This window comes from Saccostrea cucullata, unplaced genomic scaffold (genome assembly GCF_032062105.1).
Source record: "Saccostrea cucullata isolate Sc308-1 unplaced genomic scaffold, CSIRO_AGI_Scuc_v1 ctg793, whole genome shotgun sequence".
Classification (NCBI taxonomy): domain Eukaryota; kingdom Metazoa; phylum Mollusca; class Bivalvia; order Ostreida; family Ostreidae; genus Saccostrea; species Saccostrea cuccullata.
In genome coordinates, this window is record NW_026923446.1 from 22,195 (window position 1) to 49,757 (window position 27,563).

General features: G+C 32.8%; 1 protein-coding gene across 5 annotated transcripts in view; it reads right to left on the reverse strand.

Moving 5' to 3' along the window:
- Positions 1-27,563, reverse strand: part of LOC134264056 (uncharacterized) — a 44,854-nt gene that overhangs the window by 4,126 nt on the left and 13,165 nt on the right. For 3 of the 5 annotated variants that reach the window (XM_062746354.1, XM_062746355.1, XM_062746357.1), the window contains 8 exons: positions 21,360-21,436; positions 20,903-21,071; positions 15,967-16,170; positions 15,673-15,806; positions 10,834-10,931; positions 9,547-9,569; positions 2,659-2,736; positions 740-753 (listed from right to left, as the gene is read on the reverse strand). In XM_062746354.1, the coding sequence (XP_062602338.1) occupies positions 740-753; positions 2,659-2,736; positions 9,547-9,569; positions 10,834-10,931; positions 15,673-15,806; positions 15,967-16,170; positions 20,903-21,071; positions 21,360-21,436 (797 nt within the window). Of the gene's footprint in view, positions 1-739; positions 754-2,658; positions 2,737-9,546; positions 9,570-10,833; positions 10,932-15,672; positions 15,807-15,966; positions 16,171-17,143; positions 17,501-20,902; positions 21,072-21,359; positions 21,437-23,039; positions 23,598-27,563 lie in introns of those variants that run through there. The other 2 variants (XM_062746356.1, XM_062746358.1) reach the window with 2 other exon arrangements.

Sequence of the window (27,563 nt, forward strand, 5' to 3'; positions counted from 1 at the left end):
AGAAGTTTTTTTAATATTATGGAAAAAAATTTCACTATTTCTGATCACCCTTGAATGAGGGTGAGGCCCTTCATATGAACAAACTTAAACTTAAATCCCCTTCACCCAAGGATGCTTTGTGGCAAATTAAGTTAAGTTAAAATTGACAAAGTGGTTCTGGTGAAGAAGTCTAAAATGTAAAAAGTTTACATACAGACAGAAAGACAGACAGACTGATGGACAACAGACAAAATGTGATCAGTAAAGCTCAAAAAAGGTCCTGTATCATATATTGTATATATCTATATAAAAATAATTAAATTGAGACCTTCAACTCAATCTGTCAAAATATTTAGGTCTCTAGTAAGTTTCAATAAAGTTCTAGATATCAAACATTGGGGAAAAAATTCAAATATTTTTCTCCTCGCACACCTGCTCATCAGAAATTTATCATCTTATAATTCTCTTGTCCAATTTTAGATGAAATTTTGTCGACCTGATGTATAACAGTGGTTACTAGTTGTTAGTTTTGTTAGTAGATACCTTTTCTCTAAGTGCTTTAAGTGCAGAAATAAACCAAGCAGCGTAAGCAACATGGCGGAACTTTCTCAGGCCTTCTGAAAAATAAAATCATAAATCCATGTAAATTTCTTCAAGTTTAATAAAAATATATGCATGCAATACTTCATGAAATTTAAAACATTCGAACATCTAAATTTTACTTACTAGGGCCTGGGAAAGGAATAGATTTTTTCTTTACCGATCGTCTGGCTCCTGAAGTAATTTAAAAGAAATAAATTAAAATGGTTTTAATAAACATGACAAAACATTGTAAGGAAGATGTTAATTATATACCTGATCAAATGTAACACCTTATCACATGTTACAACAATTGATTATTTACATGAAACAGCACCTGATCAAATGTTACAACATTTCACTACATATAATACTACATGTAATAACAACAACTGATAACATGTAACACTTGATCAAATGTAACGACATTTAATTACACGTAATAGTACCTGATAACATGTAGCAACAACTGATTACATGTAATATCACCTGATTACAATGTAACAGCACCTGATCAAATTAATAGTACCTGATAACATGTGAAAACACTTGATTACATGTAAAAACACCTGGTATTATATAACAACAACTGATAACATGTAACCACACGTAATTACATTAAAATAAAACAACACTGATATTATACAGCAACACCTTACATGTACCTGATACCATGTGAACAACACTAAATTACATATAATAACACCTGATTACAAGTAACAGCAGCTGATTAATTTAACAAAACTGATAACAACTGTAACAATGCCTAATTACAATAACAGCTGATTACATGTAACAACACCTGACTACATGTAACACCTGATTACATGTAACAACACCTGACTACATGTAACATCTGATTACATGTAACAACACCTGACTACATGTAACCTGATTACATGTAATCATATGTATGATTACATGATTACACCTGGTTGCATGACACAGCATAAAAGGAGTGTAATATATTAAATGAAAAATTGTAAAGATTAATTTTTTTTGATCCTCCTTTACTTTTTCATTATTTTAATAAGAATTTGTAACTGGTCATTCAACTTAATTGGTAATGCAAAGAATAAATGTTTTCTTTACGATAAAGATTTCATATTCTATATAAGGAGTCTTATATAATTTCCATTATGTATTCATAGACATGTTATATTCATGTGCATCCAAAGTAATATGAATAGATCAATTCATTTTAATGGCAGACATTTGGAGATCGATTAACATTTGAGTAGCAATCTACCATATCACTATTTACACTTCATAACATTCACCCCTGAAAGAGAATCAAATTTTTATTGCCCCAAACTTTCCATTTCGCTTACGAATTTATACCCTACATCAATGCATCCATAATAATTATTGCCAAGCAACAAGGATAATGCTGGTTTTTAACTCTATCAAACATTTATCATATCATTGAAAGTCCACAATGCATTTAGTTATTTATGAGTGAAACTTTATACTTAAGAATGCATGCTTAATTGGTTCTTTTACTAATTATTTAACTGAACATAATCTTTTTATTTAGGTATTGTGTGCGATAATGCTGTCACATGTTCAAGTGCAAATATGCTTCAAGTTTGAAAGACCATTGAATCTCTTTTTAAATTATATGTCACTGCAATCATGCATCTCAAAATGAATCTTTGAACTCAAATTATTTGTGCTGCTGATTTAATTTTGAAATTTGAATAATAAATAAATAAAGTACTTTTTAAATTTTCTGGATGAACATTTCAGGTTACACTTTTACACAAGCAACACATAAACTTATGTTTCAAAACATTCTGCTTTGTGCAGCAGTCTAATAATTATGATGTAAATTACAAGCATTAATTAATTTACATTCAGCTCTGACTTTTCAAGGTTCATATTTTATCAATATTACAGTGAAAACTGTCTAATCCAACACTTGTGCAATCTGTCACACTGTAAATTCCGACAAAAACAAATCTTTCCCATTTTTCTAACTTTCATGTTATTTTACACTGTGCAATCCAACATCCTCTCTATTCTGATGCAGGATTTGTCTCCCAGTGCATGTCAGATTGGACAGGTCTCACTGTGTTAATAAATACAGATCATACAAACCTGGCTGTGGAGACACCAAGGTTGGCTGACGTTCCGGGACAGCTATGACCCGAGGCTCTATAGCCCGAGGAGCATCAACTAACAAAAAAATTACTGTTTTCATTCTATTACTCAAATTATCATCATAATTTTAAAATGTTGAATATGTTAAGGGGGATATCTTCACATTGATTCTTCATAAATACAATGTAAAAACTTAACCAAAACATAAATGGCAGATTGGTCATGAGTGAAAAGCAATAGTGTGTAAGTTGGTCTTTGGGCTTAGATTGGAATTTGGACTTTTTCAAAAACATTCATCTTGTAAAAGTAGGTCACATGCAGTATTTCAAACATCTCAAGTGACACATGCTTTAATCCCTAAATGCAATATCTTTGCAAATTTGGCCAATAATACTATTTATTTTAGAATTTCATTTTTTTTTCAAATTAGTAGCATTGTCCACATCAAGGTTCTTATGCATCATCTCTGTAACGATAGTCAAGTATAGTATGTTGATAAGATATAGTTAACAATTGAACTTCAGTATCTCAGACACTGATATCTTGAATAGCATGAATACAGTATGTCAGTGACTTGGAAGTCCCAACTTCTTTTTCTTTTTAAAGTATATCACCTTGATATTTGAGACTTGATATCTCAATCCCTAGATATCTCCATTTTTTTCTTAGTCCCATTAGGTACAACATTTCAAGGTTTGACTGTATATGCACTTTGTAAGGGCCCCCTCCCCCAATATTTTTACCAGTATTTGGTAAACATAGCTATTCTATGGATGTGCACCTTCTATAAATGCATGAGCCTTTTTTTTTTGCTTGTCAAGAAATCTTTGCTTGGTCGTGGCCCAAAACTGAAATGGCTTCCAAGGCATACAACCTCCATTTACAGCTATAACATCCGTAAAATAATAGTTATGTATAGCTGCATCTAAAGCATGATCTGTTGGTTGCAACCCAAGATTTGCAAGCTGACTTCTAAAAGTAGGACTAATTATCTAAGAATGGGAGTTCTCTGAAAACATCTCCCTGCATGTTCACCTTTCTAGATAGAAAAGGTCTCCAACAGCATCCAACGCTTCACTAAGACTACATATTTTAGTAACCAAATTCTATGCAAGATTAGTTAACTTAGTTAAGACTTAAAAGACATTTGGAAATGAACCTGTTCTAAAACCCTCCATTTGATTGCTTGTATCCAGTAAATAATTCTATAAACTTAATGAATATAGGCAAACCTCATTATTCCAACTCAATGGGATAAAGATTTGAGATTATAATCAGGAGTTAATTAAATACTTAAAAAATAAGTGATTGGGTCATCAAAATTTCTTCGACATAATCCATGGTATTAAAGATATCAGTGTTTGAGATATCTGAGTTAAACTGTACCTGCACTTGCCTTTTAAAGTGCATGTTCAGTATGATTTTGGTAGGTATATATAAACTCTCTTGAGCTTTTTAATTTTAGGTTGTGATAAAAATTTTAATCCTATTAAAAACGAATATCAAGATTTTCAAAAAAAAAAGTTCAAATTAAGAATATTGTATATCAATTTCTTTTATAAGTTTGTCTTTAATACAGCATGTTTATACAGCATTGAAATCAAAGACCTTAAGATATCAATTTATGGATTACTACATGCAGAGTAACATTTACTAAAACAAGAATGCCACTTAACTGTTACTTTATCATTTGTTCTAACTATCCTAAGATTTTAAAATTGTTTATGAACATAGAGAATTATTCTTGTAATGGATTTGAGAAAATCAATTTAGGAACTTAAAGGTATTTGTCTTGTAATATTGCAGGGCTTATAAATTAATTCTCACAGAATTTTCCATACAAGCAGTTGAGTGTTTATGCATAAACTTGCCTCTGCTTGTGTGTAAAACCAATGTTTACAATGTTGACAAATACATTCAGAAAAATATAATTGAATATAAATATCAAGAGAAATTTAAACTCAAACACATGCATTAATACAAGATATACAAATTCAATACAGAGGGGGCAAATACAAATCAAGATAAATTCTAATACACAAAGGAAAGCATTCAAAAATGCAAATAGATATGTAAATTAAACACATAAAAGCAGATTCCACCAAACACCTTGGTTCGCTTACATTATAAAGACATTCATGTCAACAACAATTTCACCCATATTTTTCTTTCTGAAAGGTGTATTAAAATTTTATGCTACCTAGAGCAGTCTTCCAGGTAAATTTATTTTATAGGAAGGGTAAAGGGATGGATTTCTACTTCATTGAATTCATAAAGTAAATGCCTTTTTTCTGTACATTGCCATCATTTGGATGAATGGGGTTGCTAAGGAAAAGACTAGATAGACATAAGCCACAACAGATATCAATATTTAAGCATTTAGAGGTGCCTTTAAGGTGATATACCTATATACATGCAGCTTTTAAAGTGGTATGGCTACATGCAGTCAAAACTGGAATCCTTGCAATATGAAATCCTTTGTTAAATTGTAAATGACAGGGAATATTACAATACTAATCTTTCCAAGCTTGTAAAATATGGCCAGATATAAAAAAAAAATCTTGACTGATTTAGATACATTTATTGGGAATTTTATGATAAAGTTTGAGTGGTTAGATTTGAGCATTACATGCATCATATTTACATATGAGGAAGCAATTATAATCTCATTTTCAAATCATTTCTGAAACTTTTTCAATCGATTAGTTTTTCTTATCTAATGTATCCTTAATATCAACATGGACTAGATAATGTACACATTTAATCACTTAACAAATATGTTTAAAAAGTTGGTTAATTACTTATCAATATTACTTATGCCTGTTTTTTTAAAAGATAGTGTTGCATATAATTTTTACTACAAATATCAAAATTCCAAAAAGTTACAGTGAAAAATGTTTAAAATTGTTTGCTCCATTAAACAACTTGATAAGCAATTTAATACATACATTAATTTAGTACATTAATTTTATGGGTATATTAAAGCATTAAAGCATTGAAAATTGATCTGAATATGGACCAAAGTAATTTTAAGCTCCGCAATTTCCTTTTTATTAGTTTTAAATTGGAAGTTTATCAGCTTATGAAACACCTAATTATTATATAAATAGAGTAAGTTAATACAAGATTATGACTATCATATTTATCTAAAATGAATTGAATTCTAAGCATTAGCTTTCCTATTTTCCCAGCCACTTTAAACTTTATTCTGAAGCCACTGAGAATGATCAACTTTGAAACTTTTAGCCACTAACTTAAAGCCTCTAAGGGTGCAACATTTACAAGGATGCAAGATAGTTACAAACCAAGTAACCAAGGAACAAAAACATACTACAACACATTCCACAGATACACTGTCATTAAAGAACAACTAGGTTGTAATAAAACCAAATCCCACTTCAAAGACAAGAAAACAATTAATTTTTTAGTGAAAATAATGACTTTATTTATGCATATAAATCCATATACATTCTATACACAACAAAATGAGTAATATGGGTGCTCCCAATATCACATAAAATTATTTACATCATGTTCCGTTTTGGAAACAAATGTTCCTTCCTACTTTGATGATGAAATTGTTAAATAAATATCCAACATTTGTTGCTAAATGAAATAAAAGATTTTGTGACAGAATAAATATTAAAAAAAATATAAATTATACTTTAAACCATTAATGCAATGTACTAAAAATTTAAAATCTAAATATGATGTTACTGGCAACTGACAAGCTATAAAGATAGAAAATTTAATAGCACTAATTTGGAGGAATGATATTGTATATTTTTTGGTAAATTTTCTCATTTTCAGGTTTCTAATTCACAGTTAATTTATCTATCCTAATTTCAAAATGGTTGCCACCCAACACTTTATCACAGATATCACATGACTTGAATTATCCTATAGAAATGTTTCACCCTTAGGTTCAAGTTTCACCAGGTCAAAGTTCAAAGTTCACCTTTCTCAGTGGTACACATAATAATTGGACCCATCGTCATTGTAATAATAGTAGCCGGGAAGTGTGGTAGTGGCTGAAAAAACAAGAAAACACAGATCAGTGGTGGAAAAGTTTATTGCTGTGTGCATATAATAAACATTAAAAATGAAAAAAAAAAATTGAAATTTCTAGGACATTGTGTAGGTGCATTTTTAATTACCAGTAGAAACTGGCCCATCACGCTGATCAATATATACAGTCAAATGTTCATCTCATATGAATTTCATGTGAAGAAAATATTGTGTCATTGTATTTTAACACTTCGTTATATTCTAATCATTGCACGTCATGTCATGTCACATTGTATTTCACATGTCATTTTTTTTCTCATGTCATTTAATTTCATATGTCATTGAATTTCACACTCTTTTAGTTGTGTGTTCTTTTCAAGTGAAATTTACATGGTATATTCTAATTTTTTTTTTCTTTTTAAATTTCACATGTCAGAAAATGTGAAAATAATCACATGAAATTCAAATGTGGTACCTTTCCAAATCTCAGATGATTTGTTTAATTCATAATGTGCAAGAGAAAACTCTAGAAAAATGAAAGGGTACACTTGTCAAATTGCCTCCTGGGTTGAGGCTGTTGGTGACATTTCACATTGCAGACACTTGTACATGATAGACATTAATGTTAGTGCATTAGGAAGAATGCATTTCATTTTTAAAAGTAAAGGACCACACACCTTATTTTTCAAATTTTTCTCAACAAGCTGTAAGATTGATGCTCTTTGTGTAATAAGATTTTGTCATTTTGCAAGTGAGAATTAAACACCATTCCAAACAGTTTTTCTAATTGCTACTAAACCCTTTGAATGTAATTGTGATCAGTTCCTTTATAACAATAAAGTGTTCATGTGTTATATGTATTTTTATGTAGAAATATGATCTGCACCCTGAGCAAAAGCCTAAATTTAACTGAATATTCCCCGTATGAAAAACAGAGATATGCTTAGGTGAGTCTATGATACCAGTTGTAAATCATGAATGCAATTCCAGGCTTTGTCTTAAATCCTTGAATAAACCCAAAGTTCAGATTGTCTGGGGCTGCTGGTTCCAAGAAAATAAGATTTGAATGTACCAATAATTGTTTTTTTCAAAATGAATTAATCCATGTACTTTCTGTATAGCATATTCTACAAAATTGAGATAAATTTTTGGTATCTAAGAATCAACTTTTGGGTGTATATGTTTTCAATAGGCCTAATGAAGGCTACAAATATATAAATTTCTATTTCAAAGATTTTCAGCTTTAGAAAATTTCTGTTGATGCATCAAACTCTCCAATAACCAGTATCTAAAAGGACTATGTTCTTCCTTTGCCATACAGTTTGATCTTTCAGTCTTCCTTAATTGACATGCCAATTGACTTTGTTAAACCTAATTTGCACAAGGAATGACATACCCACAGCACAATTACAGCTAACTTGAACTAAACCAATGCAGTATAAACTGAAATCAATTCTAAACCAATCATCAGAAACCCAGAGTTAGTCTCAATTCTCTTGCTTCACTTTTTGTTTTAAGAAGTGAGACCATCTATGAGTTCCTGACAGAATTTTTTCTATCAGAATATCTTTTTTTTTTTCCTTTTTCATTCCTCTTCTTCTGAGGAATTGAAAATTTGGTTACACTACACAATGTCCTGAATATTACAATTATTACAAAGCAATACAATAACTTGTTTTCCATGTTATGAAATAATTTATTTTATAATGGGCATCATTTTTGCTGCAGTGCATGCCTTATGTATTTTATACTGTAATTCATCCCAATATGCAACCATGCATGTGCAAAAACAAAATCAGCATCAGCATCATGTTAATTTTCTTTAATGTCTTGATTTTTACATTAACTCTGCATAATGAAGCCCAACAAAAGCACTGATTTAAATTTTAATCACCAAGGATGCTCATAGGGTCGAATACAGTTTTTTTCCTTACTACATGAACTATGTTTGATTTAGAAGCTTAAGAAGCTTAAATTTACCTTATATTATTACTTATTTTTTTAAGAAGGCTTCTAAAATGACACTTGAATACCTGTACCATATGTTCTCATAAATGGTTAATGGTCAAATTTTCAAATAAAGATTACTTCGAATTCTACACATTTCAATTTTTGAACAATTTAGGCATTAGGTACAGCTATCAAACATCTAAACTACTATAATATTATCATAAACTTCTAAAATATATGGGTTAGTAAATATGTTACTTACTGTGAAAACATACGTGCAACAATCATTCTGTTGTGATGAAGCATCCGATTTGCAAAGTTAGTGGTTAGCAAGGCAAAGTAGAAAGACATTAGTTAGAATTAAACCATCACTACCGTACACCCCAATAGAGGCTGTTTTTGTCAAGGTTAAATTATCCTATGGACTAGATCACATTTTTTTTAATCGGAGTTTATGTTTGATATCTGTTGTTAATTTTTAAATTAATTTCATGAAAATGAGTTTGTATGCCTTTAATAATGAATGTAACCTAGCTCATTTTTTATCATCATTTTTTATCTCAAGATTGTTACAAGGAGTTCAAGAGAAACTTCTTGATCACTTTGAAGCAATTAAGGCTTATTCGTGTGAACCTGCCATGAAGTTAACTGCATGCAATCTTTCAGATGTAGTGCATCTCTCATTTTTGAAATGAAAGAACAATTGTTTCCTTCATGCAAATGCAATACCCATGCATGCAATATGCACCACCAACCACTGTCAAAACATTCAACTATGAAGAGAATTATGATTTCTAGAGCAGCCAGGATATTTAGGGGAGGGGAAGGGGGATAAAAAAAAAATAAATAGTAAATTCAAATAATACTCTACCAAGGTGTTTTGGTGAAATCATTGGTAGTAAATAGGCTGATAGCCTTGTAACTCACCCCTCACTGGGGAGACTATTCTCCTGTAAAAGAAAATACACACGAGATTCAGATCAAAATTTAAAAGAAAGACCAGTTTGAGAGCACCAGTCAAAGAAATTAAAATTACATTTGCACATTTCTATTTAATTATTTAACTGTTATAATCTAAAAGACATCATATAAGACATAATATGTTAACCTTAAAAGCCCAAAATCTATAAGTTAGTGCAATCTTATTTTCACTTACAATTAACCTGCACTCTCATCTACAAATCCTTTTCTTTCTTGTATCTTACCATCAGTAATCAAAATTAATGTCCAAGAAAAATGCCTCTCTATATCCATAAATAATACACTATTTTGAGAGCAGTTCCTGATGAGCAATAAACATATTTCTAGCCATATATTTCTATTTATAACAGAAGAACAGAAACAGGTAAGCAATGTAGGCCTTGGGTCATACAATAGTGAATGCTTGGAAGATTTCAGTGTGTTATATTAATTTTTTCTGTATTCATTCATGGTTTTTGCGTGAATTTGGAATCCTCAAAGAATTTTCATTTATGTAGAATTACATGTATGCTATATATAAGAATTTCATCAGGCAGAATATAAAGATGTAGATATATACAGAAAGGGGAATGGAGGAAAGTGACTATGAACCAGAAGATTGCTCAAGATTCCTTTATACAGCATGTATGACTTCTACATGAGGGGTGTCATTAAACATGTGGACATATTTTTGTTCAATTCTCTATTTTTCTCTTTATCCAATTTATTTGATTAATTTGAAAGTTATCAATTTTACTATAAACTGCTAAAAATTTATCAGTTCAAAGATTTTCCATAAAAAGTATGAAGATATATCCTAGCTGGCAAAGTGCTAAATAACCATCCACCTCATTAAGACAAGTCAACTGGGAGATCAAATGAACTTTTAAAAATAATGGATGCAATGTATATATTTATGTATAAGAAAGTGCACTTGGAAAATAGTAGATGCAAGATAATAAAGGAAGTTGAGTCCAAGAGACACCCATCATTTCATACATGACCCTTTTCCCGACAGAGTGACCTACCCTGGTGGAGGTGGTGCTCGGCCATTTCTGATCAGAAAACATATTTATATACAACATATATATCTATATACCTAGTACACTGTACAATGAATTAAATGCTGTTATCCACAAAGATTAGGTTAATTTATAATTTAGTTCATTATATTTTTTTCAAAATTTAACAGTACTCAGAAGTTTTTTAGTGCAATTCAAGAACTACGTTTATTTTACACAATAAGATACTTACGGCTCAAGGGGAGGTAATGCGGAGTAATGATGAACAGCGGGCTGAGGGGGCGGGGACATCTGGTAATGATGATGATGGACAGCAGGGGGAGGAGACCTCTGAAACAAAAAAATTCGATTGGCTGATTGTAACAATATGATTGGTTGCTCGAAATGCAATTTTAAGAAGAAATAATTTCATAGAGCATTAGATATTCTGCAGTCTCTTTGCAAACCACAAACCAGTGGTTTATTGAAGTTTTCGAGGAAAATGCAGGCACTGGTTTTCAAAAACATAGGTAATCAAAGATTACGAAGCTCACCTCGACGAATGTTATCAGTTTAAGTACAATACAAATCTCACATCAAATTTTCTTAATATTTAGTATTCATCCCAAAAAACAATATTCTTGCAAGTTGTGTTTAACCCCTTTCATGGCATATACACATTTCTACGTGTGTAGCGTGAAAAACATGTATGGTGTAAACAAATATTCATAACTGTTAATACTGCAGTAATCAAGGACTTCCAAGTTCATTCGGATTGATCTGTTCCCAAAACTTTAACCTGGTCTCTTGTATTGAAAATATAAGTCAGACCCAGCATCCGAAGCAAGTCTGGTAGTGTCTATCCCTTGATACATCATTCATGCAAGTTTGGTTTAGCTAGGGCTTATAGTTACTTGGAAATGAAAATGTAGGTCAGATCCAGCATCTGAAGCAAGTCTGGTAGTGTCCATCCCTTGATACATCATCCATGCAATTTTGGTTTAGCTAGGGCTTATAGTTACTTGGGAATAAAAATGTAGGTCAGATCCAGCATCTGAAGCAAGTCTGGTAGTGTCTATCCCTTGATACATCATCCATGCAAGTTTGGTTTAGCTAGGGCTTATAGTTACTTGGGAATGAAAAAGTAGATCAGATCCAGCATCCGAAGCAAGTCCGGTAGTGTCCATCCCTAGATGCATCATCCATGCAAGTTTGGTCCAAATAGGGCTTATAGTTACTTGGGAATGAAAATGTATGTCAGATCCAGCATCCGAAGCAAGTCTGGTAGTGTCCATCCCTAAATGCATCATCCATGCAAGTTTGGTCCAAATAGGGCTTATAGTTCCTGTGAAATGAACCTGCTCCAAAAACTTTAACCTGGTGACTCATCTGGAAAATACAGGTCAGATCCAGCATCCGAAGCAAGTTTTGTAGTGTCCTTTCCTAGATGCATCATCCATGCAAGTTTGGTCCAGGTAGGGCTTATAGTTCCTTGGGAATAGACCTGCTCCAAAAACTTTAACCTGGTCACTCATCTGGAAAATGTAGGTCAGATCCAGCATCCGAAGCAAGTCTGGTAGTGTACATCCCTAGATGCATCATCCATGCAAGTTTGGTCTGGGTAGGGCTTATAATTCCTTGGGAATGGACCTGCTCCAAAAACTTTAACTTGCTCCAAAAACTTTAACCTGGTCACTCATCTAGAAAATGTAGGTCAGATCCAGCATCCGAAGCAAGTCTGGTAGTGTACATCCCTAGATGCATCATCCATGCAAGTTTGGTTCAGGTAGGGCTTATAGTTACTTGGGAACGGACTTGCTCCTAAAACTTTAACCTGGGACGCCGACGCTAATGCCGACGCCGACACCGACGGTATAGCATAAGCTCATCTCGACTTCCTTCGAGGTGAGCTAAAAATTGTTTGAATTGAACTATGGACTTGTATAAATGTGGGCTATAGACAATGTCCCTTCATGAAGATTTGCTCAAGTTCTTACATTTAGAACGAAAATAATTGTACGGGAAATGATCTTGTGAGTCTTCAAAAGGACATATAGTCCATGAGCCAGGCCATGAATTTTTCGGTATCGGTACCATCTCGGGTGAATAATTTTCATAGTTAATTTTTGAAAGACATACATCTCTACCTTCGGAAAATGTATGATAGCATTCAATTGATTGTGGCTTTAATGGTGTATCAACTGTTTATATACACCAACCCAACTTGTTCTTTCTCCCAGCTGTGTTTTTGAAAGAAAAAGGTTGGTTTTTCAATACGCAATTTCTATTTTATTTCGGATGATATTTTCTTGAAAATTCTTTTGAATGCAGACCATGTTATTACCCTGTTCAGTTTTTATTCAATATTGGCTCTGTAATGAGCCGTCTAAATTATATAGGAATATAATTTTACCCTTGATCATAAAAGTGGAATACGTAATTTTGAAATTTTGATGAAAGAAAAGAAATAACTACTGTGACACTTTTCACACCAAAAAATATTGCATGGTCATTTTATTTGAAGAATTTTTATTAGCATTTCAAAACATTATTTCAGTAACAAATATATATAACTTGATTTAAAAGTAAATCTTTATCCCTATCCTAAAATTGAAAATTGAAGGAAAATTCCCTTGATTTACCCTGTGCGTATATTCTTTATTTACTTAACAAAGATATTGTGAATATGTCAGACCTTTACGTAAAATGTTTTATTTATTTAATCTCATGCTAAAACATGGTGATAATGGACACTTGTATGTTCATCTAAGTTAAACGTAATATATTAAATATTTTTGACATCAAAATTAAGCAACATATGTGCACAGTCATATATGTGCTTTGTGGGAAGTGGGCTGTGTCTCACTACCTGCAATGGCCTGAAGCCCCTTCCCTCCACTAGTCCGGGTAGAGGGAACCTGTACACTCTTAAGGGAGATCCCTCTAGGAGAGCACTCTCTACACAAAGCACTGACGGGTCTCAAACCCTGTTAATTGAGGGCTTGTCTACCTATAACGCATGTAAAGACTGTGTACAGGCGAACTCTGCGGAGGAAAACGTCATGGTTCAACGGAGAAGAAGGCAGACACAGCACGCATCTTGGAATGCTTGGAGCAAGCCAAGGCACATATAGCACGTCTTGGTCATCCGCTGTATCTGTCTCCATCTCCAGACGTCCTGACATCTGTCTTGCCACTGGATATAAATGGTTGCGGGCGAGAGAGTGAGGTCGGCGAAGCGCAACCCTTCTTCATTTTAATCAAACTCATCGCGCAAGTCATTGATCATCTTCCATCCCTTCTTTTATCCACCCCAAAGCCCTGTGGTGACAAGCGAGCAAGAAATGTGACAGGTGCGGGTTCACTGGAAGTCGGTAGATGCAGACCTGCACACAGGCGGCACAGGCCATACGGCCGCTCTTCTCCGACTAGAGCAGCGTTGGAGTTCGGCAGCCACCTGTGCGACTGAGCAGCCCTCTTTAGGAACGCACTGCTCACCTCCATGGCAAGAGGAGCGGATTAAACAAGGTATTCCAAATGTTGCCTGCTCCACCCTTCCATAGCCAGTTTACCGTGGCTGGTGGGGACCCTACACATGCGGTCGAAATAACAAAGAGAACAAGTAGAAAACAAGGATCAGGACTACGTCATTGTCAGGAAGAGAGACAGACAGACAGTTCGTTTGTTCATCATTTGCGGCACGGAGTATTGGACAAATCATCGTCTCACAGTCTCTAAACTTCACCTCTCAACTTTCCGATCAAACTCAGGATATGTCCTCAGGAGACTGGTTTCAAAACGTCTCGACGTTGGTAAGCTGAAGTTGCCTTACACCTCTCAGTACATTGCTGACACCCAGGAAGAACGCATGAACTCCACCCTGCTGGATGACTACGACGTGGAAGCAGCATGGAACACACTTTGAAATACAGTGTACAATATAGCCTTCGAGTGTCTTGGGCCCTCCACCAAAAAAAAACCCCACAAAGACTGGTTTGATGAGAACCTTGTCGAGATCACGTAGCTTCTAGAGGACAAATATCGCGCTTACAAGGCTTATATAGATGATCCCACCTCCACAGCCAAAAAGACGCTCTGAGGAACGCTGGCAGCATAGTACAGCAAAAGCTTCGGGATATGCAGTATCCTGGCTGAATGCCAAAGCTGATGAGATCCAATGCTATGCCGAATCTCATGACAGGACCAGGAAAAACTTTTACTGTAGACTTGAGGAAGTCTAAGGGCCAACTCCGTCAGCCTCGTCCTCTCTCCTCAGTGATGACGGGTTAACGCTCATCACAGAGAAGGAAAAGATACTTGACAGGTGGGCGGAACATTTCAATGGCGTTCTGAACCGCCTTTTGACTATGAACGACGAATCCATCAACCGACTGCCCAGGTTCCCATCAACCAGTCACTGGACGCCGTTCCCACGTTGGATGAGATCCAAAAAGCAATTAGTCTTTTGTCAACTGGCAAAGCACCTGGCGGATACTCCAAGCTGAGATTTACAAAGAAGGGGGCGTGGCTCTAGTCGAAAAACTCCTTCATCTGCTTGTGCAAGGACGGGCCTGACCAGTCATCTCCGCACCCACCGTCCAGGTTAACCCCCTCCCCAACGAAGATGAGACAGTGGTCATCGTCGTCATCGACGGACGAATAACTAAACTAGTATATGTGCGTTGGTACTTATCATTTTCTTTATACAAATTTTTGAGGTACATGTAATTGTTGAATAAAAGTGGTAAAAATATAATAATTTTGTTAGAATCAAGGCTAAAAAGTCATTTAATGCTCTTTTAATATGTTCATCGTATCTCGGAGTAATTCTGGTAGAACTTTCTATCACGGTTGGCAACTGTGTGACAAATACTTTGCAGGTTGCAAATATATTTTGCTCAAAATACCTAATTTAAGCAAATAAAGGGCAATAACTGTGTCTCCAGCACTGAAGCCACAACAGATTTGATGCTATCATACATTTTCTCACTAGTTAGGGGTATACCTCACCTCACCAAATATCACTATAAAGTTTATTCACCCAAAATGGTACCGACCACCCCCAGTGGCTCATGGACTAATATTAACTCACCACAACTGCAGGTTCGGACATGTATGTTACTGGGGCCTGAGCCAAACTGCCTCCTGGCAGACTGCGTAACATCATTTGTTGGACCACTAACTGATGCATCTGATGGTTCTGCATCATCATCATCTCCATCCAATCTGAAAGACCCAAAAAATAATAACTTCTAGTTTCTCTTTCTTTATGGCCATCTTTAAAATATTGATGTTTGGTTGCCCTCTCACAAATTGAGTTAGTAGGTAGAGAGAGAGAGAGAGAGAGAGCTGCATTGGGGGAAAAATCATCCAGAAATCAACCCACCTCCTTTGTTGAACATGCTTTGTCTTCCTTGATCTGGCACCAAGTTCTGAACAACAGGTTGAGGAACTTGTTGGATGATGTGTTGGGGGTAGGACTGGGGGTTAGCCACCACGGGCAGTTGAGGGGGGTTCTGTATGGGTGGTAGATGGTACTGTGGGGGAGTTTTGACTCTGTGTTCTATTATATGCTTCACCTGTTGCATATCTGAAAAAAAATTATTCAATAGTTATCAGAATCTTTATAGTACTTCAGACAATAGTCACTGCTTCTATTTTCTATTTTGTTTTCCTGCAAATATTATAAAATAGCTGGTCAAATATAATCAGTAAATGACAACTACTTTTAAAATGCATATTCTTATCCTTTCAAAACAGAAGCCAGAAAAGTCAATGCCATTATACCAGTATAATGATTATCATCAATATGTATTCATCGACAGATCAAGTACTACCCGCTTCATTAGTGTATTAATCAATTCAGATATTATTGATTATAATGTACTAATTTTATCCCTCCACAAATTCTTATCTATCTCAATATAGATATATATACAGTAAGGTTATTAAAAATATGAAAGGCTGCAATCTACAATTATTCTTTAATTTCCCTTTTTTTTCAATAGAAAGAAACAATGTTTTCTCTTCATAAATAATAAAACAAGGGCAGCTCTAAGTAAAATATATATAATTTAAAGCCTTTCCTCTTCAGAGAGAGAGAGAGAGAGAGAGAGAGAGAAAGCAATTGATCAAGGTGGACATAAAAATTCAGAGTACATCATATGCTAACTCTTTAAAAGTAAAAATTAATATAGCTTAATGACAGGAATTGCTATCTTTTTACTTGTAACACAATCCTTTGAATTCAAGAATAGTGCAGCTTAAGTCAACTCACTCTGATTACAAATAATTGGATAAAATATGTTTATGTAATGCAATGATGCATGCATGCATTTTGGGAAAATGGTATATATACATGTACCAATAATAAATGTTTTATCCCTTTGAACTATATAATTCCAAAGAGAATCAAGATTTATAACATACCATTCATTTTAATTAATTAAATTAATTTTAATTAATTCCATTCCCAAGTGAGTACATTTTTCTTTATGATATCAAACTTTCATGTAACCATGGAAACCAGTTCCATAACAAATGTTTGATAAATAAATCCCTACCTTGGTCAAGTTGACCATGTTGGACAAAATCTCTCACTATATCATCCCCAGTTTCAATCAGCCAACTGTCCATGCCATTAGTGGCATGTTGAAAAGAAATAACTATTTCTTACACACTCCTGATGGTGACTATCTCTTTAGATAGACGACTCACAAACAGCTCTCAACAAGTTTGAAAATGAATTTTACTTCTTTTCAGTCTTGCTTCAATGGTTTTTAAAAAGAGGCTCCTTTGGGGGAGAAAAAATATTTCCAACTTTGATGCCTCTCTTAGAATATGGAAGGTTAATGCCAAAACAATAATCCAAGAGTGCAAGACACCTATTAAATTCTGATGGAAAAAAAATCTGATGTTCTAATGGAACTTAAAAATGCAAAATGACTTCAGCTTTAGCATTTAAAATCTGGAAACTTTACGCCAGTGTCAAAGCCTTTAAGTTATTTTGTTTGCGGAACATTGGAGTCATTTCTTTGGTCGCCATGGCAGAATATTTCTAAAGGAAAAGGTTATGCCAGCGAGTGTTGTATTCCCTTTATTTGGTACAAATATTCTGTTTTCACTTAAAGGACAAAAGAAGATCAAAAGCATATACTATTGGGTTTCTTTAGAACTACATACTGTGAAGAAATTCACAAAGGTCTGATTTCTCTAGATTTCCACCTCAATTATAATGGAGTTTCTTAAATGACAAATAAATACAGGATATGTAAAGAATACAACATTCAATACAGTCCGTTTTTCAGGTGAATGGAGGCATTTATGCTTATTGAATATGATGAATACCTACATTACCACCTTTTTACAGATAACACCTAATATCTATTATCTCACTTAAAATGTTAAGAATATTTTTAAAAACTCTCAACTGAAATTGCAATATCATTGACTCTGACATACACATACCCCACTGTTGAAGTACAACATTAATTCAAGTATCACTGAATGATGGACATGTATTAGCTCTTATTTTTCTCTTCAGGAAAGCTAATAAATTCAATAATTTAATTGAATTAGCCTTTTCAGTGTGGGACAAGGGGTTTTTGCCTTTTATTTACAGAGAACCCATGAAAGCTTTGGCAATTCGAGGAGCCATTTTATTCATTACTCAGATATGAAATCTTATGCGTTACTCACACCTGAGAAGGCCCTTCTGAGACCAGTGAGAAAATCATTTAAATAAATTTAAGAGTTTTAAACAACAAAACTGAGTTATATATCAAATAAAACACGACTTGATAACAAATATTTTTATTAATTTATATTGTTGTTTTAATTATGCAAAAAACAGAAATGTACATGTTTATATCAAGTTGGATATGGTCCTGAAAGGCTGTTATTGAAAGAGATAAAAAAATTACTTTTGGCATTTGCAATGTACTTTCACTTTCAAGTCTTAACATTTGGACAAAATAAACAGGGAAAAAACTTTCATCCAAGTCCAACTTGCCCTTCATTGATAAACATATTTTGTTTCTGCAATAATGGTTTTCACGTGAAATTAATTAGGTGTATTTTTTGAAAATATACCATTTTTAAGAAGTTCTCAATAAATATTTTGAATTTTTTTTCCAATAAAACTATTAATCAATGATATAATTAAAATGTAGTTGCTTATACCCCACATATGGCATTTTGTTGACATGTTGTTTACGAAACCTTAAACAACAAAACTGAGTTATATATCAAATAACACGACGCAATAATTTATATTGTGGTTTTAAAAAACAGAAATGTACTATATACGTCACTGAAGGGAGACACATTGAAGATAAATTTTAAATTTTTTATAAAAATCCCAGTAAACAGTAAATACGTATACATTTTCTTACTTTTAAAAAAAGTATGACGCAACAATAAAACCTAATTCTCACAATGATAAAAAGCTTTCAATAAAATTTTTTCAGGAGGGGGCAATTCCAAACAAACTATAATTTTATTTTGGCCTCAGAAAGAGATAAATTACTTTTGGCATACTGCTTCAAAAAAACATCAGTGCATTAGCCAATCAAAAAGTGTTTTACAAAACAATTGCATTAGAATAATTAAGGAATACCATGGATTGAAAGAATATATTATTTTAAATTTGATAGATGTGATTTTATATCTTTTTCATGCTTTGTTTTATTAATAATTTTCTTTCTTTAAGCATATTATGATGAATCACTTCACAACATATATGTATGTAGTACTATGTACCTATTAACATGATATAATAAGAAAGGCATATATTTTTAATTTTATTTATTTTAACATCAAAGCTTTAAAAAATATGACACATGTCTTTGTCAAAGGAAGTCACTTAGTTCATAAGAAAAAAAGAAGAAATTTGTCAAATTTCTTTTCAAGACTACAAAAAAGATTTATGCATTAGTGATTGAAGCTGTAGACAAAATTTAAAAAAAAAATCCTTTGATCATTCTTTGTAAATTTTATTTAATGTTCTGTATTAAATGCATCTCAATTTTGAATTATCTAAATTGTTGAATGTATTACCATAGATGTACACATAGATGAAAACAATACAATATTTAAAAAGTTTGTATTTTTCTGACAGGAATTTGGAATTATGAAAAATGGAAAAAGCAGAATTAAATGATTCCTATGTCTGTAAAACAGACTTGACATGCTTGGTAAATTGGAACCAACATGAGTTGAAGTTGTTCATATAGGGTAGAGAAAATGTCATTTTAGAATTTCAATGCAAATTTTCTATAAGCCGTTGTTGAGTAAACATTAAATCTTAACATTGGTCTGTTGCCTCTGCACCAAGACATGCACTATGCAGAATTCTTTACATCATCAAAAGAATGACATATCAAAAGAAGTAGGCTAAAGTTATAAATATAAAAGTGGATCTCAAACTTATTCTTGCCCTTAACCAATGCAATTGTCTGCATCATAGAGCACATTGAAATGTCTTCATATATGCACATAAATGAAGAATATTTTTCAATTCTTGGGTTTTACCCAATGCCAGTAGTAATTACCAAGGTCTTTCAATGTCATTTAAATTTGATAATAAATCCATGCATTTATGACACCAGAGATAAATATTTATCAATTCTCTTTCTTTGCTATTCAGTATCTTGAATTTTCATTGTATAAAGTATAAAAGAACTTTTTATATAATATTTGAAATTGCCCGATGAGTAGAATATTTGAAATACGTTTAACCCTTATAATAGACTACACAATGAGGCCAGTGGGCCAAAATGCTCACCCTAGTCATACTGGCTCCTCTTTTTTCCAGGAAAAAAAAATGAAAAAGATACCTCCCACCTTTGTTCACATGAAAAAAATTTGACCCAGTGTTGCCCCCCCCCCTCCCCATCCATCCCCAAGAAATCCTTTCATAACAAGATTCCACATTGCATGGAGATCCTTTAATATAAATATATGACCAACTTAAAATTCTTTATTATGGAACAAATCTACCTTTCCTGCTTATAGTTAAGGATGTACACTCTTCAGCAAGGGGAAATAACTCTTGAAAATAACATTTATGTACACACTGAGGCTAAAGATAAATCAAGCAAATTAACTTTTTAGATCAATTTTTCCAAAAGAAAATTTTATGATGGCCTATTCACATTATTTGGTGAATATGAGGCATTTTCATGAAGTAAGAGAACTTGAAGGATGGAACAAGTACATTCAATTCCAATGGAAAATTGCACTGGAAAAATAGAACCATGGAAAGCATTATGGGAGCCTTAGCCTCCGTAACTTTGCCTCTGCTGTTTATAAACAGTCCTCACCTTTATCTCTGTATGGGTTGTTGTTGTCGTCTCTGAATGACTGATTCCGGTTGAAGTCTGGCAGTGAGCGTCGGGAGGGTGGGGGCGGTAAGGGGGAGGGTGTGTAGCGTCGTCTAGCACTGTGAGATCTGGGTCGCCGACCGTAATCCTCATTGACTAACTGTTCATGCTAAAAATACATATAATTACTTAAAATTCTAAACACAAAGCTCAAATATATTTTAGTTTTATATAAAAAACACATTCTCTTCTGTACACAAAAATTGTGTCAAAATGATTTTAAATGTACCATGCATAAGGGTTATATGATTTAATGCCTGGTAAGGTACTCTAATTTTTTGTGAGGAAACATGTTTAAATACCTATACTTTAATGACAAATTCATTTTACATGCTGATTTAAAAATTTTACAGGTAAAAATGGAGTTGATTTATAATTTTTTGGACAATGTACTCACTCTGATTTTGTCTAGAAGTTCTTGTCTTCTGAGCATTGCCTGCTGAAGTTTAACTTGTTCATCCAAGTCATTCCCACCTGCAATTACAAGAGCAAAATATAAAGATATCCCCTGTATGTTATTGTGCTTTTTCTAGTCATTGTTTCCCATTTTAAGGTGACACATGCAGCACTCTCACAAGAACCATTAAAGGATAAGCTTTTATATCCAAAGAGGGATTAAAAAATTTTGTCCAACATTTCCCTATAATCAAAATGTAATTCATATTGATCCCAGAATGGGGTCACTCTGACCTACTTCTGATTTAGACAGCTATTTTTTTTTTAATTCTTTACAATGCGGTAACTAAGAACATAAGATCTAGGCACAAAAATGAAGCACCATAAAATATTTCTTGTAAGTTACAAACAAATGCATGAATGCTTAAGATCAAATAGAATAAATACAGAAATTAACTTTTTCATCAATAGAACCCAACAATGTCAGGTTCTATTTGATTAATGTTTCACAAAATCACTATGGGTTAAGAAAAAAGATATCTGACTTTTATAAACTATCAATGAATTTTTTCTTTCATTTTGTCTTGATTTTTATCTTGTTTGTTTAATGTAACAGTTCTTTTTTTTTTGGGGGGGGGGAGGGGGGTGTCAAAGGCTTCATTCTACAGAGATTAATTATTTTAAATATTTTAAAAATTATATGCTGTACTTTGAAAGGAATTAATTTGTAATTTTTAGAAATTGATAATTTTACACCATTTTTTAATGTAATATTGACGTTTTAATCCAAACTTATCACTATCAGTAAGATAAGTTGTTGATCAGGATTGAGATCAATTTAAAGACATGAACATAGAATTGTTTTTCACATTTCTTTTAGGTATTGTTCATATCTTTAGAATTTCACTCTTCCAAATTATTACACGTAATAAAATAGACAAGAAATTAAATTTCCACAGCTGTTGACCATTTATAAAATCATTAACTTTTACTTCAGACCTTTCATATATTTAATTTCACTCCCTTTTTAAAGTCTTTTTAAATTTAAAGCTCATTTACTCCAGAGTTTATCTAACTGAATATCAGAACAAATTTTATTTCATATGCACAAAAGGTTTCTTTCAACTACCTTACATTCTAAGTTATAAATCTTCATAAATCTAAAAAGGAGTAAAGATCAAGATTTATTCCCCTTTAAATGCAACATTAAACTTTAAAAAAACAAAGAGCTGCATGATTTTAAACTGAATTAACTGATACCTTACAGATACATTCCAGAATTAATTTTACATGGTTTGGTCATTCTAAACAAAGGTGACCCAATATATTTGCCAACGAAAAATCCCAAATATTAGTCCATTAACAGGTTTTCATATAAAGAAGGAGAATATGTAGTAATTAGAATCATCATAATTATATACAAAATGAAATTTCACAAAATCATTTTTTTTTTTTTTGTAACTGGTCCCTTTTTTTCAAAGCAAGTTTGATCCTTTTAAAGTATATATTCTCTATGATAGGAAATCATATTAATTAGAGTCAAAAACATAAAAATAGCCCTGAAACAAGTTTATTAAAATGCTTGCCCTCAGTGAACAGCATATATTAACTCTTATACATATCATTTGTAATAAAAATTAATATAATTGTAAATTCTGATTCAAATTTAATTAGCCATTACCTGTTTTAATTGCACCACCTTTCAACAGGTCTAAATACTGTACATAATGTACAGCACATTTACATAGAAAACAGTCCAAAGCTTCATATGTTGTCATGTCATAGTGCTAGAAAATTTTGTCTGAACAACTATTCTCTAGCTTATCAAATATACACAGTTCATCATTCAAGTTTTGATTAAATCTAGAGTGAATAAAACATGCAGTTAATTTTTCCATAATGAAATTTTCTAATTTTCCATCATTCTAAGATCAGCCGTGCAAAGCAAGTTTAGCAGTCCACATGAAACAAATTCCAGGAGCACCTAGTTGCCTTTTCTTTAATTTCCGAAATCAATTTTTCTTTCTGTGACGAGATATTGGCATTTTCTACATTATAAAAGCATTGGACACTAGACGTTCATTTTGCCTCCTTGTATCTAATGGGAAAATACCGTAATCTTTCTGTCATATCTCGGCACATATTGTTAGGGACACCAATGGTTTTTAAATTCTTCAACGGTATATCCTTTTAGGATTAATAACTCCGTGCAAATTCTAATATCCAAAACATGTTGTTGAAATCTGGTAGATAACAAAAACAGGGAATATGTATAAACCAGACTCCATTTCTATTTCAATTCTATTCAAATTTAAATTCTGTAAAATCCAGAATTTTCTAGATACAAGCAGAAAGACAACATGTATGTACACACAAAGCTTTGAATCTGCTTCAAGACATTGATTTTAGAATAAAAAAAATAATCCCCTATGAAAGGTTAAAAATCGATAGCAGATATTGATGATTTTTGTGGGAAACTTTGTAGAATGAAAACAAATTAAAAGAAGGACATTTTTATGCTATAATAATTGCTACCTAAAATTAAAATGATAGGCTTTTCTTTCCATAACAACTAGTCCTTCCTGATAATCAATTAAAATAATTAACTCACATCTAAAATGAAATATTTTAAAGATTTTTTTGGAGGGGGGGGGGTACATTTGTTAAGAAGGATTTAAGAAAGTTCAGTTTTCTCTTCTCAGCACTTCTCAAGACCTATATCCATTGACATTGGGTAAATATTTTCTTTTTCCTAGGTAGTTTCAAGACAAGTTCTTTTTTCATCATGTCCAAAATCTAATGCCAGCATAGTTACTTTTGGTATTGAGGTTATTCATTTTTCAGTAGGCATGAAACCTCTCTATTATTTTTTTATGCCTTATCCAAAAGACCTGTGACATTTCTTCTTATACACCTTCAATGAGGACTGAAGCACACAGTCTGTGTTGGAGAGTGATGCAATATGTAAAAGAAAGACAATAAAGGGCTTAATTTTTATTGTCATTAAGAGAAAAATATGAATTTGGTGACATGTGAATAGAAGTCAGACTAAGATCAGAGAATAACCAATGAGTTTTCATAGAAATCGGTGGGGGGGAGGGGTCTCAAACACTGCATACCCCTTCTTGAGTGAAACATAGGTAATCAGAGATTACAGAGCTCACCTCAACAAATGTTGTCTTTAAGTAAGGCAAAGTCACACAATTAACAAACAAAAAGTGTACATCCAAAAATGCAAAATTTATGCAATTTTGATTTGATACTATGGAAAAGACCTATATAAAAACTTCAAACAAGTTCATCATCATGAAAACATATAATTAAAATCCAGCATCTGAAGCAAGTTAGAGAGTTTTTATCCCTTGATGCATCATTTGTGCAAGTTTTGTTTATATAAGTCTTATAGTTTCTTGGTAAAAGACCTGCACCCATAACTTTTACCAGCCAGGTCCATTATCTGGAAAATGTATGTGGAATTCAGCATCTGAAGCAAGTCCATTACTGTGCATCCTAAGATGTATCATCCACGCAAGTGAGTTAAGGCTACATATAGAGGTTTATATGCAAAATATCTAATTAAATTCCATAATTGCTCTACCTACCGCACAGAAAATGTTAAGACTTGTTTTCTAATACATTCTTGGAACCCACGACATGCGATAGCCAGTACAAATTATGACGTCATCGACCTGTACTACACAAGTTTATAAGAAACATCAGCTAAATAGCTTCGGCGCAAGGGCAGACCTTACTTTGTTTAACAAAAACAAGGTATAAAACAAGGTATAAAAAGACGCAGGATATTCAAAGGATTTAAGATATTGCTGCACAAATGTCGGCACTGCAATTGTTTAGTTACTATTCGTGCAGTTTTAAGTTTAAACAAGGTAAAAATTCACAATCCAGTGTAAGTTTCCTAAAATTTTTATCGATTGAGAAAGTGCATAGGATTTGTGCAGCAATTTTATTAATATTAAGAAAATTCTCGTTAATATTATACATTGTTTATTTAAGATAAGATAGGATATGCCCTTGCGCCGACGTGATTTTTTTTATGTTATTCATTACCTTGAATGGGAGCGAACAATGACGTCATAATGTGCACTTGCATTGATAAATTGTGGGTACTAAGTATGTACAAGAAAATTTATTTGAACTTTCTCTGTACACAAAAATATACAATTTATGAATTTTTATTAGCTCATTTGCATAGAAATATCCATATTTAGCCTTAACTCACTTGCACATGCAAGTTTGCTCAACATAGATCTCAAAAGTTACTTGGAAATGAAACCTGTATAAAAAACTAACCTTTTGACTAATCCAGAAAATATAGGTCAGATTCAGCATCCGAAGCCAGTCTGGTAGAATACACCCTAAGATGTATAATCCATGCAAGTTTGGTTATTAAAGAGCTCAAAGTTACTTTGAAATGAATCCTGCACCAAAAATTTTAACCTGTTCACTCATCCCAAAAATGTAGGTCAGATTCAGCATCCGAAGCAAGTCTAGCAGTATGCATCCTAAGATGTATCATCCATGCTAGTTTATAGGGCTGAAACGATACGCCCCCTCCACGATACGATACGTATTGCAATACTTGTGTCACAATTCAATTTTTTCAATACGATACAATTTAAGAACGAAACTATTCATAAGGTTAAAGAAAACGTATTCAGATTTAAAAAAACAAAGAGTAAAAGGTGGGGAAATGAAATATACTACCAGGGGTATGCATCTAAAAATTCAAAAACTTTAAAGTTACTTAAAAAGTTATTAGCCCAAATATAGGGACAAAAATTAAAATAAAACAAATGTAAAAAAAAAATTAATCATTGAAAAAGTCAGGGTATAAGGTCAATCTTTTGAAAATTAAAATTTTATTCTCACTATTAAAATTAAATCATGTAAAATTAATGATTATGACAGAAAATAAAAATGAATTTAATAAAAATATCTGAAGACCTTTCCTTTTCTGATTATTTTGCACTAGCTCATTTAGAATGAAAAAAAATTCATTTTGTTTTCATATTAAATCCTTAAATACACTAGAAATATATTTCATGTGAATCACACTGATCTTTCAGTTGATTGAGTGATCGTAAATAATTTAATGAGATATCTGCATGTATTTACAATAAACAGAGGAAATTCGGATTAGGAAAAAAAAAAACGATCGTTTTTGGAAGTAAAGGTGGCAGAGGATAGTTTTTTTTGCAATCAAAACGTTTGACTGACGGTTTACTTAATATTGAGCTGCTTTAAAAATGTGCATTGAAAAATTTTAAATTCCCTATTTTTACTAGCCCGAATTTACTAATTTGTTAATTGCGCATCTCTGATACTTGTGGTTCTGTTGATTAAGAACACTTTATTCGTATAAATAATAACAGAGGCAGCCTACTCACAGGGGCTTGTCACGAAATATTTATCTTCTTTTAATAAAGTTACCCCTACTATAAAATGTATTTTTATATAAGGGGTAACCGTGACAAGCAAGTCGTGTGTGTCAAACTGTTAAAATTCGAACCCGATCTATTTCAAAGAGTAATAACCAAACCCGATTATAAAAAAACGTATCGAACCGAAAATCGAGATGGTGAATCGAAAATTGAACCGAGCACTTATATCGAACAATATCGATATTTCGGTGAATCGTTTCAGCCCTACTAGTTTAGTCATTATAGGGCTCATAGTAACTTGGAAATGAAACCTGCACCAAAAACTTTAACTTGTTCACTCAACTGGAAAATGTAGGTCAGATTCAGCAACCAAATCAAGTCTGATAGTATGCATCCTAAGATGTACCATTCATGCAAGTTTGGTCCTTATAGGGCTAATAGTATCTTAGAAATGAAAACTGCACCCAAAACTTTAACCTGTTCACTCAACCGGAAAATGTAGGTCAGTTTCATCATCCGAAGCAAGTCTGGTAGTATTCATCCTAAGATGCACCATGCATGCAAGCTTGGTCATTATAGGGCTCATAATATCTTTGAAATGAAACCTGCACCAAAAACTTTAACCTGTTCACTCAACCGGAAAATGTTCACTCATGCAAGTTTAGATGTATCATCCATGCAAGTTTGGTCACTATAGTGCTTATAGTTATTTGGAAATGAGACCTACACCGAAAGCATTAACATGTTCACTCATGCGGAAAATGTAGGTCAGATTCAGCATCAGACACAAGTCTGGTAGTGTG